This window comes from Merops nubicus, unplaced genomic scaffold (assembly GCF_000691845.1).
Source record: "Merops nubicus isolate BGI_N331 unplaced genomic scaffold, ASM69184v1 scaffold19522, whole genome shotgun sequence".
NCBI classification, from domain to species: Eukaryota; Metazoa; Chordata; class Aves; order Coraciiformes; family Meropidae; genus Merops; species Merops nubicus.
In genome coordinates this window covers 34,214-50,468 of record NW_008593060.1, presented here as the reverse complement: position 1 = coordinate 50,468, position 16,255 = coordinate 34,214, and the positions used below count along the sequence as shown (strand labels likewise).

The following is a 16,255-nucleotide window of genomic DNA, read 5'->3' as shown; positions in this document are numbered from 1 at the left end:
ACCGCTCTTTTTATTTGTTAACACATTATTTCAAAACAAAGTAAACATTACTTTCTAAAAACATATTTGTTGTCATATAACATTAGGTAAAAAAATAGGCAACATTTTAATTACAAAATCTCACAAGGTAATCAGATGCTAATGTGCTGTCCAGTATGCCTAAGTATGTACAACTGTACCTACTTAGAGTGTACTGTACAATGTACAATGCCCCCACCCAATGGTAATTTTATAGCTTCCTGTTGGCTCTGATGCAAAGTGAGGAAATAAATTGGAATTAACAGTTTCCTTGGTAACTTTCCCAGCTGGAAAGCAGTGACTTCAATTATAGATAAAATGACACTACAACTAAAGTACAGCAGTAGATCTCAGCACTACTATCGTAACAAAAAATTTCCATGCAGGAAAGTATTTTCCATGCAGTAGAAGTTTCGATGTAATACCATGGTTTGGGATCTAAACAACTAATTTACACAGTTTTAATACTGTTATTTTTAGGCCTTTTTAACTTCCTTAGGCTTGTGTCGTACTTCGGCTTTTTAAAGATTTTTTTGTTAAAAAGTTTATGTTCTATCACACACACCTCGTCATGGATGTAAGAGGGCTCTATCCTCAGAAGAAAGGAGAATAACCCTAGTACAAAGTGGTAACTCTGGGGAAAGTCTGCCTCTCTGTAATGAGCCAGATGACGACACAATCTGAAAAGAAAAGGAAAAAAAAGAAAACTCCAAATTACATGTATATTTGGTTACTATTTAGCTAGCATTTATATACTTAATTGTAACTAGAGGAAAAGTCTACATTTTTCCAGCAGTCTAAATCACAATTCTGGTCTACAATGTTGATTCTTTGAAGGGATCCACTCCTGCAAAACCACGAAGCAGATGAGTGGACCAAGACATCTTCAGAGATGGTGCAGACACAGTAAGAAGGAAAAGCCTGTATAGCTTCCTGCACTATGGATCAGGATCATATTAAACCCGGCAAAGAGTAAGTCCTTTGCCTTTCATGACTGAACCAATGTTCATTCTGCCAGCTTTTAGCAAATGTAGCTAAGAACTCGAACAGCTACTCTAACCTATTTTTATATTTCTAATACTATCCAAAGCAGACACTCCAGGCTTTTTTCTTTATTCTTTGCCCACATTCTCCATAGGGTCCTCTCTCCTCTTCCTGACACTATGCCATGGGATTATAACCCATCTGTTTCTCATCCATTGCCTTTGTGTGCTAGATATAAACTACCTGTCTAGAAACAAGAGAGAAAAGCTAAGTTCAAGTTAACAGAGTAATAAAGGAAACATTGGGGCAAACAGCAACCAATTATGTAACTTATGTTGGAAAAATAACTTGTTCTGGGTTAACCTGAAATTTGTTTTTCTTAAAAGTGGTAATTTTAAAATAGTATAAAATCCAGCTGTTTCAATTTAAAAAAAAAAAGAAAACAAACCCTTTTACACTGATATGGAGAACCAAGACCTATTCACCATGTAAGTCCTATACATCTTCTGCCTTACTAGGTATTGCCCTGGGATGCTGAGTTTAAAACTTCCCCTCTGTCTGATTCAGAGCAGTGGTCTTAAATATTGACCAGGAGGACTGGAATCTGTCTGTCCCAGTCTATGGGCAAGCATGCTGATTACTAGACTATAGAGTCATTTGCTTGCTCCCTCTGGTCCAACAAACATCTACATTTTCCCCTCAAACTGGAGGCACTGATGGACCCATCCTGCAGTGCCACGCAAACCACACTTCAGTGAGCAGAGTTTTTGCTTAAAGCCTCCCAAAGTCTGGGAGACTGGAGATCTGAAACTAGACCTCTTGCGCCATATGTCGTATCCTCTGCCCTACCTCATGTTCCCCAAAAGCTGCCAGAGACTTCTTACAAAAACGAAATAGAATCAGACATTTCAGCAGCATCAGAATGAACTAGCTGACTCCACAACGCAGTGCGTTGGCGGAATTCAAACATCACTGAGAAACATTGGTTGAACCAAATCTGCATTTTTTTGGCTAATATGAATTAAGACATTTTTCTACATCCTAGTCAACCTGAGATTCAGCAATTACAGCTCTTATGGCAATTTAGGTGTCAAATGTCAGTTTTCATTGGTGGGTCAGGGGAGTGACACTGCATATTCTGAGGCAAATGCATAATTGCATCAGTACTGTATTTGATTAACTGGAGTTAGGCTTTTCACAAGAGTACCTAAACACAGACACATTTTTGCCCCATTTGTATTACTTTTGTCACATTTACCCTAACAGCATCTCTGAAGAGCTAAAAGAATCCCAGATGATTTTAAGTTTAGATACAATAAGGGATATCAATTTTTATCAACATTTTTCACACATTGTAGTATATAGAATCATCAGATCATTTAGGCTGAAAAAGAACTTTGAGATCATTGAGTCCAACCACAAAACTCTCATTACTTAAAGATTTCTGTATCAAATCAATTCAGAATCCAGTTTAATACAGCAAGTTTTAAAATAACAGAAAATGTAAAAGCATTTCAGCAACCATTTGACTGATCTCGGCTCTGCTCACGCTGAAATCATATTCTAGTCCTAGGACTAAGGCATTTCAGGAGTCCCTGTTGGACCATACTGATTTTTAGAGGCAGAGAATTTCTCAGTTTGTTTTTTAGCTCTACTATGAATACACACACTTGCACAGGATAAACCCTCATATCTGAAGGAGTAGATGATGTTTTCCAAAGTTAAGTAAGTGTCAGATGTATAATTAACTACTGGCATTGCAAATGATATAATGGGAAATTTAACCGGTAAGAATTTAAATTCAAATCTTGTTTCATGAACAAGACAGCTTGCCATTAACATTTTAATATATTACATATGAAAATGTAGGTTTAAAATCAGACTTTGCATGAAAGATTATTCACACAAACATACACTGAAATATCCACTCATTCAGTGCATACACAAGATTTACGCAAATTTGTGGTAAAAGGATTATTACCTCTCCTCCTTTTAAAGAAAAAAAAAGCCTCTTATTCATAAAAAAGAATGAATCCATACAACCAAAGCTCTTGTAATATAACACTGTGTTTGCATTATTCCAACCCATTTCTGTCACGGTGGATTCATGAAAGGTAATGTGAAAAGGAAAACAAAGATAAGCAAATAAATCCACCAAAAGACAGAAAAGACTGCATACACGTAAAAGCCACTTATTTTCAAGGGCAATATTTAATGTCTTAAAAATAAGGAATGTGTCACTTAGACTCTGTAGGGGCTACTGCTCTCTTAGGCATGCCATTTAGAAGTATATACCAAATAAAGATTTAAGATGTTTTTCCATGTACTAATGAAAAATCATTTTGCATTAATGCAGCTCGACCTCCTTTCCACAGAACACCCTCCAACAGCACACATTAGAAATTCAGTAGAATCCAAGCCTCCTGCAAAATTCATCTTTTTATATAAGTATATATAAAATATATAAGTACACCTTATATATAAGTATAACTCCCCTTCTGGATCAGTATTTCATGATACAACCAATGGCAGAACTGAAATATAGCATATGATCCAATACCCAGGAAATTTATGGGAAATGCTATTTTAGTTATTTCCTATTCTGTGGAGTAAATGCTGCCAAACTGCTACACTCCTTCATCAGGGCTTTTGCTCTCTGTCTTTGGCCATGGCCTTCTGCCAGCACCCACCAAGTAGCAAACTCACCAATCTTTGGAGAATGTGATACAAGGGGAGAACATATTAAAGGAAGAGTAAGAAGTTCGATGTACACCGGCAAGTACTTAAGTATATAACTCTGTACAAAGGCTGGATTAGCTGAGCTATCATTCTCTTTGCTACTTAAGTTGTTTAATGAAAATAATTTTACTAACAAATAGCATGACTGTTTGGATATACTCTTAACTGAAAAAAAAAGAATTCCCTTTCACTTGTGAAGGCAAGACTTGGCAACAGTTCTCTAGTAAAGACAGACATTGAAGTTCCTCAATAGCACAAAATGCTTTCTTTTCTCACATTTCTTTACTTACTTTTCCAGTAAAAGAAATTTCTTCTTTCACTTTTCTGGTTGCAAAAAATATGACTGTTGATTGTGTGAAGTGTGTTGATACACTTAATGAAATAACGGTAAAGATCTTTTCACTAGTAATTGGGGTTTTAAAAACATGTTCTGAAGGCATTAATGGCCTGCTTATTTGAATTCTGACTGCTAATTTTAATTTCGATTAATGCCAACACAAAAGTAGTATGGTGATTTAGAAAATTTATTTCCTATGTGTTTTTGGGCCAGGGGAGAGAGGAATTGAACTGTTTTCCCATTCTCTGGAGAGCTGTGGTGCAAGTTTTTTCTAAAATACCGTGAAGAAGGAAGTAAAGTGAGTATTTGTATCTAGCTGCTACTCTTGCTATGTGACTCTAGTTGATTTGTCTCCTCTCTTCTCAGAAGCTCACTTTGATCACTCTTTGTATTACAATTTGTCTACTCCCAATCCGAGATGAACTATTCTGCACACACCCCTTTCTAGAAATGATTTTAACCATGTGAATACATAGCTGTGTACACACCCCATATTTGTAATTTGTTTATATATATATGGCACTTTACTTTCAGAAGAACTTTCCAAAACATGTTAAACAAAACTTTGAGTACTTACCTCTCATTACATAGTTTATCTGTGCACAGCCAATACTCAGGGTTCATGGCTGTAAGCAAACCACATTTTTCTTGCAAAATTCCCTTCAGGCTATGTCCGTGAAAACAACTCCCATCTGTGTTTGCTTCAGACCAACTTAACTGAAAACTTGAAGGATTTGGCTTCTCAGCAGGTCGCACTGAACCAGACAGCTTGCCAAACTGATTTTGTAAGTTCACAACCATTTCTGTACAAATAGAAACAAACAAACAAACACCCCAAAAAACAAGGCAGAAGTATTAAATATTAGAATACTGTTTAAAGGTGATGAATACAGGAATAAAATAGTATTTATGCCATTTATTATTCTTTTTCTGTTTTTCTTTTTTGCCAAAACTCAGTGTGCAATATTGAGAAACCTTGAAGGACTGTTCTCTCCCACATACCCTTTAAGATTTCACTCTATCACAGATTTTAGAGAAAGATTTTGAAAGATAATGCAAAATGCCATGCCTTTCATACGTAATGCTATTAATACTGGGACACTCCAAAAGCATTCCCCCAAGTAAAACCTGTAAAATCCATCTGATACAGCTGGCATTTTTATGCTGATGGAAACCAGCAAGCCTTTTGCTATATTTACCTGCATGCATGCTATCTCTCACACTGGCTAAGATTTTTTGAGTAGTTTCCTGTGTATCAGAATTGAGGAAGCCTGGTTTCACACACATACAGATTTAAGGTTAAGCTTTTCACAGTGAAACTTTCAGCTGGGGAAAAACAGCCAAAAAAACCCACTCCACCTTTTCCCAGTGCTACTGAAAGAAGGACAAACTTTCCTCAGTTACTGAGGCTGAGAAGGGAAAGAAGGTATGAGAGGTTAGTGCACATATTATCATTGCCTAAGCCTTGCTTCCCTGGGTTAAAAGCCACCGTTGTTGGAGCTTCAACTTTTTTATGACCCGTATCTGAATAAACTGATTCATAAACTGGAAAAAAAAAAAGCAGAAAAGACATCTTAAAGTAATCCAAGAACTGTGAAGCTTATCTTTCAACTGGAAAAAAAATCTACCATCAAAAAACAAAGACTGTATCTGGTACATAAGGGTTCTAGAGCACCCTCGGTCTCTACTCTATTGCATTTGTTTTAAGATGAATCTTGCCCAATTACAAAGGTATTACGTGATATTCCTGCTCGCAACAGCCAGTGGCAAAGCTCCATAATCTAAGCGGTCCTCTTCTAGCTCGAGGAGGAGCAGAGCCCAAAGAGGAAACCAGAGTGCCACAGAAATTATCAACAATCGATAATTATTCACATGAGTTAATATAATAACATGAGTTATTCAAACCAAGTAGGATTATACAACTTGTTTAGAAATCCCTGAACCAGTCACCTCCAGAAACTGGAAGAGTATATACAAAGGGAAAAACATCACTTGCTACACTTAGCATCTAAGCAAAAATCTGTTGCTTACTAGATACTATTAAATGTAGAAGAACTACATTTGTAGTATTAAATCTGTAGTATTAAATGTAGAAGAACTTCAGATCTAATTTGTTTGAATAAAATTCTGGTATTCTTTATTTCCACAGATAAATGAGGGATTTGTTGTTTTGTTTGTTTGCTTTTATGTCAATATAAAACCCAGTAATTTCTTAAAAGTTTTCTAGAGCTACTAAAATAAAGTATATGCATCTGCATTCTGACCACATAAGGCTAGCTAGTCAAGTGAAGTCACGTTCACACAAGACTGCCTCAGTTCCTATAGAAGACTGCAAGAAGGAGTAGGAGAAGGACATGCAAGGTCTACCAAAGGGTATAGTGTGCTATCCATACCAAAGGATATCAGAATGGAGAGAAGGGACAGGAAAACTATGGAAGACCAACAATGATTCACAAAGATGAGAGTTACATAAAGGCAGCTGACAAACCAGTGAAGGTGAGGACAGAGTAGTCATTCTGAGATGTGGTTCAGTAGGTCATTAGGAAGACTGGTAAAGGCAGTTTCAGTTAAGCATGAGGATAATGTCTGTTTTGAAGAATTCCAGCCACAGGTTATAAAATAGTACTACATTAATTGTACCAAGAGATGAAAGAAAGGAGAGAAAGTGTTTTAAGATGCAAATGTTATCACAGTCAGGGCTGCAAATTTTCTATGATGGGAAAAGTTGGAGCGGATTTCTGCATTGCTCCAAAGAAGCAAAGTTTACTCACGTCTTCTCTTAAGAACTTTAGATTTCTTTTTGGCTGAATAAAACAGTGGTTTTTCACATCTCCACAGATACCTACCAATAAGAGACATAAGAACTGTTAAGAAAAAGAAATCCATAGCAAACAAGTAAAAGAATAGTAATTTCTTACAAGTACTGATAGAGCTATTAAATTAAAAATCAGAAAAATCTAATGATTAATGCTATGAAAAGCCACTGCCCCCCAACCCATCTAGAAAGTCTTTTTTCAGAGTAGGCAAACTGAGGCATGTAAGCTGAGACTTACTGTAATCAGTTAATTGTTCAGCTGTATAAGCTATTTGTCACAGAAAGTGAGCATTTAATTAATATGCTGGATAAATAATACAAGCGTAAATAGAAAATTAAGATAGGGATTTAATCTATTCACCCAAGCTTTATGAATGGAAACACGGAGCAAATTCCTTACCTTTTTAATTTGGGGGGGAGGGAGGGAAGAGTGTGTGTCTGTCAGGATTTCAACTTAAAAATGTCTATCTTAAAGAAGAAAAAGTACTTAAACTCTTACTTGGCTCTGTCTTCATCCAATTTCTTTTGCTCCACATCCAAGGAACATTTTATCACCTTGTACCACTTTTTGAACTCAAAATATGGACCACCTGAATAAAACATACACATTTTAGGTTGACAAGAAGCAAAAGAGATGTGTAGTACAGAGAAGATGGTCTCCACGCAGTTAGACTATGTCTTCCACATGTCTACAATCCTATCCTGAATCCTATGTGCTTAAAGAAAACACAAATTGATCTAATTCAATCTGTAAGATCAAAAAGAAATGCAGTGAAAGAACAGCATTTCATAAGAAGTTCAGAAAAGCCCCTTAGCTTAGAATAGATTTACCACAATTCAAACCTTTTCCCTCCTTTCTGATAGTCAAGCCTAGAAACCATCTCCTCTCCACCAAACAAACTAGATCTCAACGGTGTGATGTGGCCTTCGTCTGTGTGAAAGTTGACTACAAAGGATTAATGAAACTATTCATCAAGCTCAGGTTTAAACAGGTAAGATCTAAACAAGCTCAGATGTAAAATTTCAGTTTCATCAACTCCCCACTGTCTGTCCTACTACCCATGAAACCTTACAGGGCTGGAAAGCAAACTAGACAATTGTATTTGCTCCGTATCATCATCCTTGCATGGTTTTGAGCACAGGAACTTCACTTCTTGACATGAGAATAAGTATTTACCAGCACATGCAAAACGACTGAGGCATAGCCATAGCATTTTAGCAGCACTTTTAGCATCATCAATGCTGCAAAGTGGCACAGGACTGAAGCAGACCAAGTGGGTACAGTAAGTTAAGAATTCCAAATACAACTATGGTGTAGATCCATATATTTAAAATATAATCAACTCTTATTACCCCTGGGTGGATTATCTGCATTGTGAATTAACCAGGCTTTGCATTTCCCCATCACCCCAGCTGCACTGCATGCGATGCTTGCATCATGCTTAGCTTTGCCAGCTAGCCATTTAAACTGCTCTGAAGGTGAATATATTGTTCTTATAATCAAGTTTATATATCTCTTCTATTATCTGCATTTTTGCTATTCGGATTATTATCATGCCACAGGATATCTTGGATTCTAGCAATATGGTTGGACTCAAAAAGCAACACACAAATGAAGGGAAAAAAGACTCTTCAGTAGTTCCTAAAATTCAAAGGTGTTGATACAACTTATTTTATGAACTCCTTAAACCCAGAGGTTTAAGTACTCCTAAACTTCTGGGAGGGCAGTTGTGTGTGTATTTTTATTAAACTTCATGTGAATTATTAAGCACTTGTCACAAGCAAAGCGATTGTCAGACATGATGCTACACTGTAATAACCACTTATCTTGCCAGTACTGCCAGTCTGGTGTTCAAATAGCTGAGCTGACAGGAAAACACACAGCTCTGTGATGCACACACATGTATATACATCTCAATCTTGTGCTTTATTTGAACGTGAACTGTGCTGTGTATGTTCATAGAACATGCACACAAACACACTAGGTAATTAAAATTAGCTTCCAGCCCATCTTGAAAAACTGAAATACTACTTTTTTAATTAAAAAAAAAAAAAAGACAAGAGAAAGGATAGTTAAATTGAGAGTGGAGTCAACGTAAATTGGACCTTTAAAACTCAGTATTAACAATTATTCATTTCAGCACACTAACTTTGGGAAAATGCCAGAGGCACTTTTGAGCTCTGCCATTAATCAGTGCTCTAACAGAAATTTTCACATCAGCTCCTCTGCACAGCTGCTCACCATCACCCCAACATTTTAAGGACAGGGACAACATAACAGAGCATAGGGATCGTTTTGCACCGGCAGATTTGAAGGTAAACAAGTGGGCAAAGAATGAGCTGTTAATTCCCAAGGGCAATGAGACTTGTTAATAAGGGAGAAAGCCCATTAAGACATTAATGGATTTGAGCCTCGGCTTGTAAGCAGTTGCACAACTTCTACTCTTGTCACTATTAAGTACTTCAAGTTTTCAAGGGAAATGAGAAGGGAAAAAAAATAAAGAAAAAAGTTTGTGGATCCACTTGTAAATGAGAATTACGAGTTTTAGTTAACAGTGACTACTATCTCTAAATACAGCAGTAATTGTGTTCATGAATGGCTAACACTGATTTTAAACTGACTTAAGTTTGTAAAAATTAACAGAAGGGTCAAAACACACCCAAAACTCAACGGAAGGCTTAAAAGACAATCCGCTGTAACATACTTGATCTTCTCTCCAGCTGTGATCTGGATCAGGCCACAGAACACCTTCCTGAAGATTTCTAATCTTTGATTTGGTCTTTCTGCCCTCAACGAACCATGTTCACACCATTATCTTCTCTATCTTAATTGCTGCTAGCTTTTCCACACTCTCTCAGGATTATTTGGACTAAGAAAATAGATTACATCTGAAATGTTACACACACAGACATTTTATTTAACAAGACTAAACAAGTTTGGATTTTATCATAAATGCGGTTTGATGCCCCTAATAAGGATGTGCTATTTACGATGAAAGTGCATTCCCTCTTTACTGTGTATCCATTCATCTGCACCTTGCACGCAGAAAATTCTAAACCAAGAGTCAAACGCGCGCAAGGAGAAGCGGAAAGGTACCCAGCAAAATGTGTGTACCCAGCAAATTCCCCTCTCCAGTACAGTAAGATTATGCAGGTAAACCAGGACGATTTTACGTGAACAGGATCTACCGTTTTCACCAAATGAAGATTTGCCTTAAAAGAATAAATAACCAAAACACCTCTTAATGATCAGCAAAGACAAGTGTTTCCAAGCCTGATGAGAACGTTATTTCATTTACAAAATCATGACTGCTTCTACTAGAATATGTATGTACCTTCTTTGTTATTTTTATTTCTTTCTTTGGCAAAGTCTGAAAGGAACCTGAAAAAAAAAGAATTTAAAGAACAGGCCATCTTGTAGAGCCAAATACTGCATTTTTCACATGAAATTCAAATATAATCAACAAAATTACATCCTAATTTTACTGTAAGATTCAGATTTAAACTGATGATTTCTAAAAATAAGTAATATTTAATGTGTAAAATGCCTCTAAGTGTATGTTTTAGGCTACCAAACATAATCAAAATTCAAATAGTATAAATTTAATATTACTAAAGAAAGAATTCAAGAAATCATTTGCATTATTTGAAATCTGGGCTTTGCTACAGATTTACCTGCACACTTACCATTCATAGTGATCATCTAATAAAAACAGTAATTTGAGCACAACTACAATAACTGCTGCAGCAAGAACATCATATTTCACTTTTCTTGTCGACTTATTCCCAGGCACAAGAGTCAGGAAATCTGCTTCTCCAATGCAGATCTTTTTCACCACTCGACAAGTCCAATTATGCAACTCATCTGATTATTAATGTAAATAAAAAGATAAAATGAGTATGTTGAGACAAGCTGGAAGTGCTTTAATAGTCAAAATATGTTGGTTATTCGAGGAAAACATTGCTTAGGTCTTTTAGGACCATTAGGCAGTTACTATTTTCAGGCTGAGAAGTATTTTGGTGTATTTTTAAAAATACTGAGCAATCTTCACTGTGCTTACATGGAAAATAGTCTTGACTTATTATATAGTCCTATGGAAAGAAAAAAAAAAAAATCACATTTTTAATAGTGTTTTGATGCTACTCAAATGATGTTGCTGGCTCATTCTGAACATTGTTGTGGGAAAGCCTATCTTAAATCTATGTAAATAGAGCTCCAAAAAACCTCAAAAGCCAAAAACTTATCACAAGCTTTTTTCCTTCACATTGACTAAATGCCCATGCAAGGACAGGTTCAGTGCTGCAAAGGGGAAGAGGGGCTAGTTTTAAAGAAGCTTGTTGCATACGAACGGCGAGCTAATCATGGCAGGGCAGTGCTTGCTGCTACCCTGACCAAGCCCAGCTGAGGCAAAGACAAGCCCAGCCTATGCTGAAACTGACTTTACCCTGCAAGGCCTAATTGCACCCGCTAGCACAGGTTAGGTCAAAAAAATACAACTACAGCTCCAAAAGCAGCAGTATGATACCCATACAGTCTCTTATTACTCTACGCTTATATTTCACAGATGCAAATCCCCCAAATTTCTCACCTTTCCTGTTCAGCAAGAAATACAGGAGTTGATTGCATCACCATCAGATTCCACAAAGGTTAGCAATGTATGACTAAGTACAACCTTAATCCAGCCGTACATTATATTCTCTTGCTGCTTACAGAGCTCAGTAGGAACTCATTTTTATTGCTCTCCTACATAACAGTAAAAGTTAAACGAATTCTAGAAAACAAGTTTTCTTATAAATCCTGTCAGCATATTCGCTTTTATTTCAGATACTTAAAATGGCCTTTTCATTAGTATCTAGTATCCTAAAAAAACAGTGCCGATTCATTGCTTGCTTTATTTTTTTAGGTGTTGTTAGACAGCAACAGTTGTCCTTATTCAGTTTGTAAAAAAAAAAAAAAAAGAAAAGCTTCTACATAGTTGCAAGTAAAGGATAATATATTCTTCTACAATAATTTTCAAAGTGTAATTAGCTTTGTATTTCTCTGTAGTAAATCTGAAAATATCAACCTTCTACCTTCTTTGATTCAACTGATACTTCAAAATCTGAAAAAAGTCATATGATCCTCTATAGGATCACAAAACTGGTACAAAACTACGAAATCAGAATTTCTACTCTGGAATTTTAGCCATAAATCTGTTATCTTCTCTACACTCAGCTGTGAGTAAACAGAAAAACCAAGTAGCTCTATTCAATGTAATTAACTGTAAGATAAGACAATAACCACCACCACCCCCAAACTGTTAATTGTTGGAATGATCTGTGGGGGGGGAAAAAAAATAAATTACAAGCTCTTTGTCCATATAACTCCTCTTCAGTAGCATTGGCATTGGATAGAAAGCATGGTAGCCCAACAGATAGTTCACATGCAAAGACTTACTGGTCTTGCTTTGGCAATTCAATATTCAAGACTTAATTTTAGGATAAACAAAAATATTCAATATTTATGCAACATAAAATTTCAAAATTAAACAGGAAATCCAAACAGCAGATGATTTCTCACACAGCATCACTTGTTAATATTAAAACTAATGCTAAGATGCAATATTATGGAGTATACAGTCAATATTATATATGAGGCAATTCCAGTGCTAAGCAAACAGATCTCAGCTGAATAAAACATCTAGCTAAAGTTAATAAATCACATAAATTCACCTAGTGCCTCTTAGGTCACATGGATACTGAAGGATCTGAAATGAAGTATCCACTCCACAACCTTAGAGAGCCAGCACCAGAGTGGCCCTGCCTATCTGGGCCTACAATCACACAGAATCACAGCTACATTCTATAGAATTTATCTTTCAGAACAAGCTTAAATGGGTATAAATTAGAAGGAAAAGAGCAGGCACTTTTAAAGTAGTAATTCAAGTCTTTTTGCTGGAGTTTAATAAACCAAAGAAAAATTTTATCAGTTCAGGTTTGGGAAAAGATTTACCAGGTAAATTAGCTTCCATCAAGTACTTCATGCATAACATGTCTGGATGAAGAAAGCAGCTGTCTGTTATATCTGGGAAACGAGGCAGGTCTAAAAAGGCTGCAAGCTCAAGCATTTTGTTGTACACTTCTTCGTATGCAGGCCATGACTGAAAGACAGGGTTAGATGGTGTTATACATTTGCTCTATTACCATATTTGTTAATGATTTTTAACCAGTTATTAATGTCAAATTCTGTATTATTTAGTATGAAATTATTTATACAGACTCTTTTAGCACTCTCTATGACTAAACACACATGCAAGAATAGAGCCAGACTGCAGTGTTGCAAAGAGAAATCTGCTATTTTTGAAGCCCATGAAATATTTAAGGAACAAATTAAAGGCTGTTTCAGGTCTGCAGCCAACCCACTACCTTTCTTGTGAAGTGATCAGTATATGTCTCCAGATGCTCCAAAACTCAAAGAGCATTGGGGGGAAAAAAAAAACAAATGCAATTGAGGGTGAATTCTATCTAAAGAGCTAAGGGATCACAGAACCACAGAAAGGTGAAGGTTGGCAAGGATGACTTGAGAGCATTGGGCCCAAACCCCTGCTTGGGCCACGTCGAGCAGGCTGCCCAGGACCATTCCAGTTGGATTTTAAAATAACTTCATAAACGGCAGCTCCACAAGGTCTGTGGGAACACTGCTCCAGTCTTTCACCACCCTCACTATACAGAAGAAAAAAGGTTTTGGTTTTTTCTTATGCTTAAATGGAATTTCTTGTATTTCAATTTGTGCCCATTTCCTCACATTCTGTCCCTGGATACCTCTAGGGAGGATCTGGTCTTCCTCCTTTGCACCCTCCTGCAGGTGCAAGGCCCTACCCCTCCTTTCCACCATACCTGCCCTGAGTCTTCTCCATCTGCAGGCTGACCAGTCCCAGCACTCTGAACCTCCCCTTATTTGACAGACTGCTCCACTCCATCATCTTCACAGCCCTTTACCGGACTCCACTGTGTCTATATCCTCTTTGTACTGGGGAGCCCAGAACTGGACCCAGCACTCCAGATGTGTCTCACCAGTGGTAAGCAGAGAGGAAGGATCATCTCCCCTGATCTGATCAGAGTGCTCTGGCTAATGCAGCCCAGAATGATGCTGGAGATCTTTGCCACAAGGGCACAATGCTGGCTCACATTCATCTTTACAGCATCTAGTCCACCAGAACTCCCAGGGCCTTTTCCAAAGAGCTGGTCAGCCCCCCAGCATGTGCTGGTGCCTGTAGTTATTCCGCAATGCATATTTATGTATTTATCATATTTATCAACAAGAATGTGATCAATATGAGGCTGACTGGCCTTTAGTTCCCCAGATCCTCCTTGCTGCCCTTCTTGAAGACAAAGGTGATGGTCACCTTCTTCCAGCCTTCAAGAAACTCCCCCAGTCACCATGACTTTTCAAAAACTATTGACAGTGGCCTTGCAATGACAGCACCCAGCTCCCTCAGCACTTGTGGCAACATCCCACCAGGCTCCATGAACTTTCATATGTCTGGTTTGTTTATATATTCCCTAACCTGCTCCTTCTCCACCAAAGGTAAGTCTGCCTTCCCTCAGACTTTCCCACTGGTTTCAAGGACCTGGGATTGCTGAAGGCTGCTCTTAACAGCAAAGACTGAGGCAAAACCAGCATTTGTTACCTCAGACTTCTCCTTGGTCTTTGTGACCGTGTCCCCATTCCTGTTCGGCAGCAGGACCACATTCTCAAGAACCATTCCACAAAATCTTCAATTTTATTTTTTTTTAATTATTAAAATGTCATTTAAAATAAATATTTAATTCCATACTTGCATATTTAGTCACAAAAATAAATCTGCCATTCTCTTTTCAAAATTATTGGCTGCACAAAGTTCTCCCAATTTCTACTGGTTTTCCTGCTAGAGGAGAACATAACTTGCGGACAGATTTTGACATACTTATTCATAATGAACTCAGCAGGAACTGAAGTTTGCCTAAGTATGAATTATTAAGAAATGTGGATCAAATCTTACAACTGAACCATTTCATTAAACATTCTTAGTTCTCTATATTTTAAATGATTACTTGAATTTACCTCTTAAAGCAATATTCTTCAGGCTACTTTACCATTTTAAGCATATAAAACCCAGTGGTTTTTTCTGCTATACTGTGTGGTTCTAATTCAGCAGAGCACTTTATCATGTATTCATATTTTATCAAGTCAACTTGTGCATAAGGTACTTTCCTTTAACAGGAATTTAGGATCACACTTTGCACACAGGTTCAAAACCTTCCTGAACAAAAGTGAATTTGGGCTTCTGGGGTTTTTACAGACCAGATCAAAAACAAAGCAACCATATCTATCACAACAATAAGACTGAAATAATGTCTTTTTATTCAATCATTTGGTTTAATCTGTTTTAATATAAGCTCTGTAGCCAAAGCTCAAATTGTATTGTTTTGAATGATTGCCAGCATTTCCTTTTCTTTTTCTATATCATCTCCCCTCAGAGTGCAGTTAGACTTGCTTAACTGTGTGAACATACTCTTAAGCAAATGAATAATTGTGCTGTAGCTTACTATTACACATGCAACTTTTTGTAACAGTTAGGAAGTTGTATCATGTTCATTATATTTTCTAAATAGTGTTAAAAATTGGCTTAGACTGCTCCAGGACTATCTTGAGAAACAAGAAAAACACGTATTACCAGGCTCCTACAGAAGATCAGGCTCACAGTACTTTCCATTCCTCTTAAGAAACAGTGCTAAATTGAATATCAAAACAATCTTGGAACAAAACCTGAATCATATGTAACTTCTCTTGAGAGTATTTGAAGAAAAAATGATTTCCCAGATAATTCAAATAAAACAATTATATCTAATTAGAAACAGTATTTATGTAAAGGAAATAAGTTTTTCCCTTTAATGAAAAGCAGTCGAATTAGTAGCTTCTTAATAATATATCAGAGATGAAAATAGACACTGTGAATTCACTCATTTGAAGCATTCTCATTGTCAAACATTAAACTATCACCCATGAAGTTATCTGAACAATCTAACTTAACACAGAGCTACTTGAAGAAATACAGCTTTCAGGTGGAGGACTCAAGGCAGACACCTACATCACCTTATACCTGAGCTTCTCTCACTGTATCAGGGTAAGGAGACAGGTAGCAGGGAATCATCCCTTCCTCTTCATGTCTGACACTGACTTCTGTTTCAAAGCTTTCGTTTGCCACTTAGAGAAGACAATTCAGATATTTTTCAAAATGGCTAGAAAGTGCTCTGCTTTGCAATGACAGCTGATGCTCTTTTCTGTAGAGCAAACACAAAGTAATACCAAGAGACATCATGTGGCTTATTTTAAGAAGAGT

General features: G+C 36.9%; 1 protein-coding gene across 1 annotated transcript in view; it reads right to left on the bottom strand.

Moving 5' to 3' along the window:
- Window positions 1-469: 469 nt before the first annotated feature.
- Window positions 470-16,255, bottom strand: part of TAF1B (TATA box binding protein (TBP)-associated factor, RNA polymerase I, B, 63kDa) — a gene marked incomplete at its 5' end in the record, with an annotated part of 49,499 nt that continues 33,713 nt past the window's right edge. Inside the window, 7 exons of the mRNA XM_008935363.1 lie at window positions 470-698; window positions 4,656-4,881; window positions 6,850-6,920; window positions 7,393-7,483; window positions 10,229-10,275; window positions 10,581-10,758; window positions 12,886-13,033. Coding sequence (XP_008933611.1) covers window positions 470-698; window positions 4,656-4,881; window positions 6,850-6,920; window positions 7,393-7,483; window positions 10,229-10,275; window positions 10,581-10,758; window positions 12,886-13,033 — 990 coding nt within the window. The remainder of the gene's footprint in view (window positions 699-4,655; window positions 4,882-6,849; window positions 6,921-7,392; window positions 7,484-10,228; window positions 10,276-10,580; window positions 10,759-12,885; window positions 13,034-16,255) is intronic.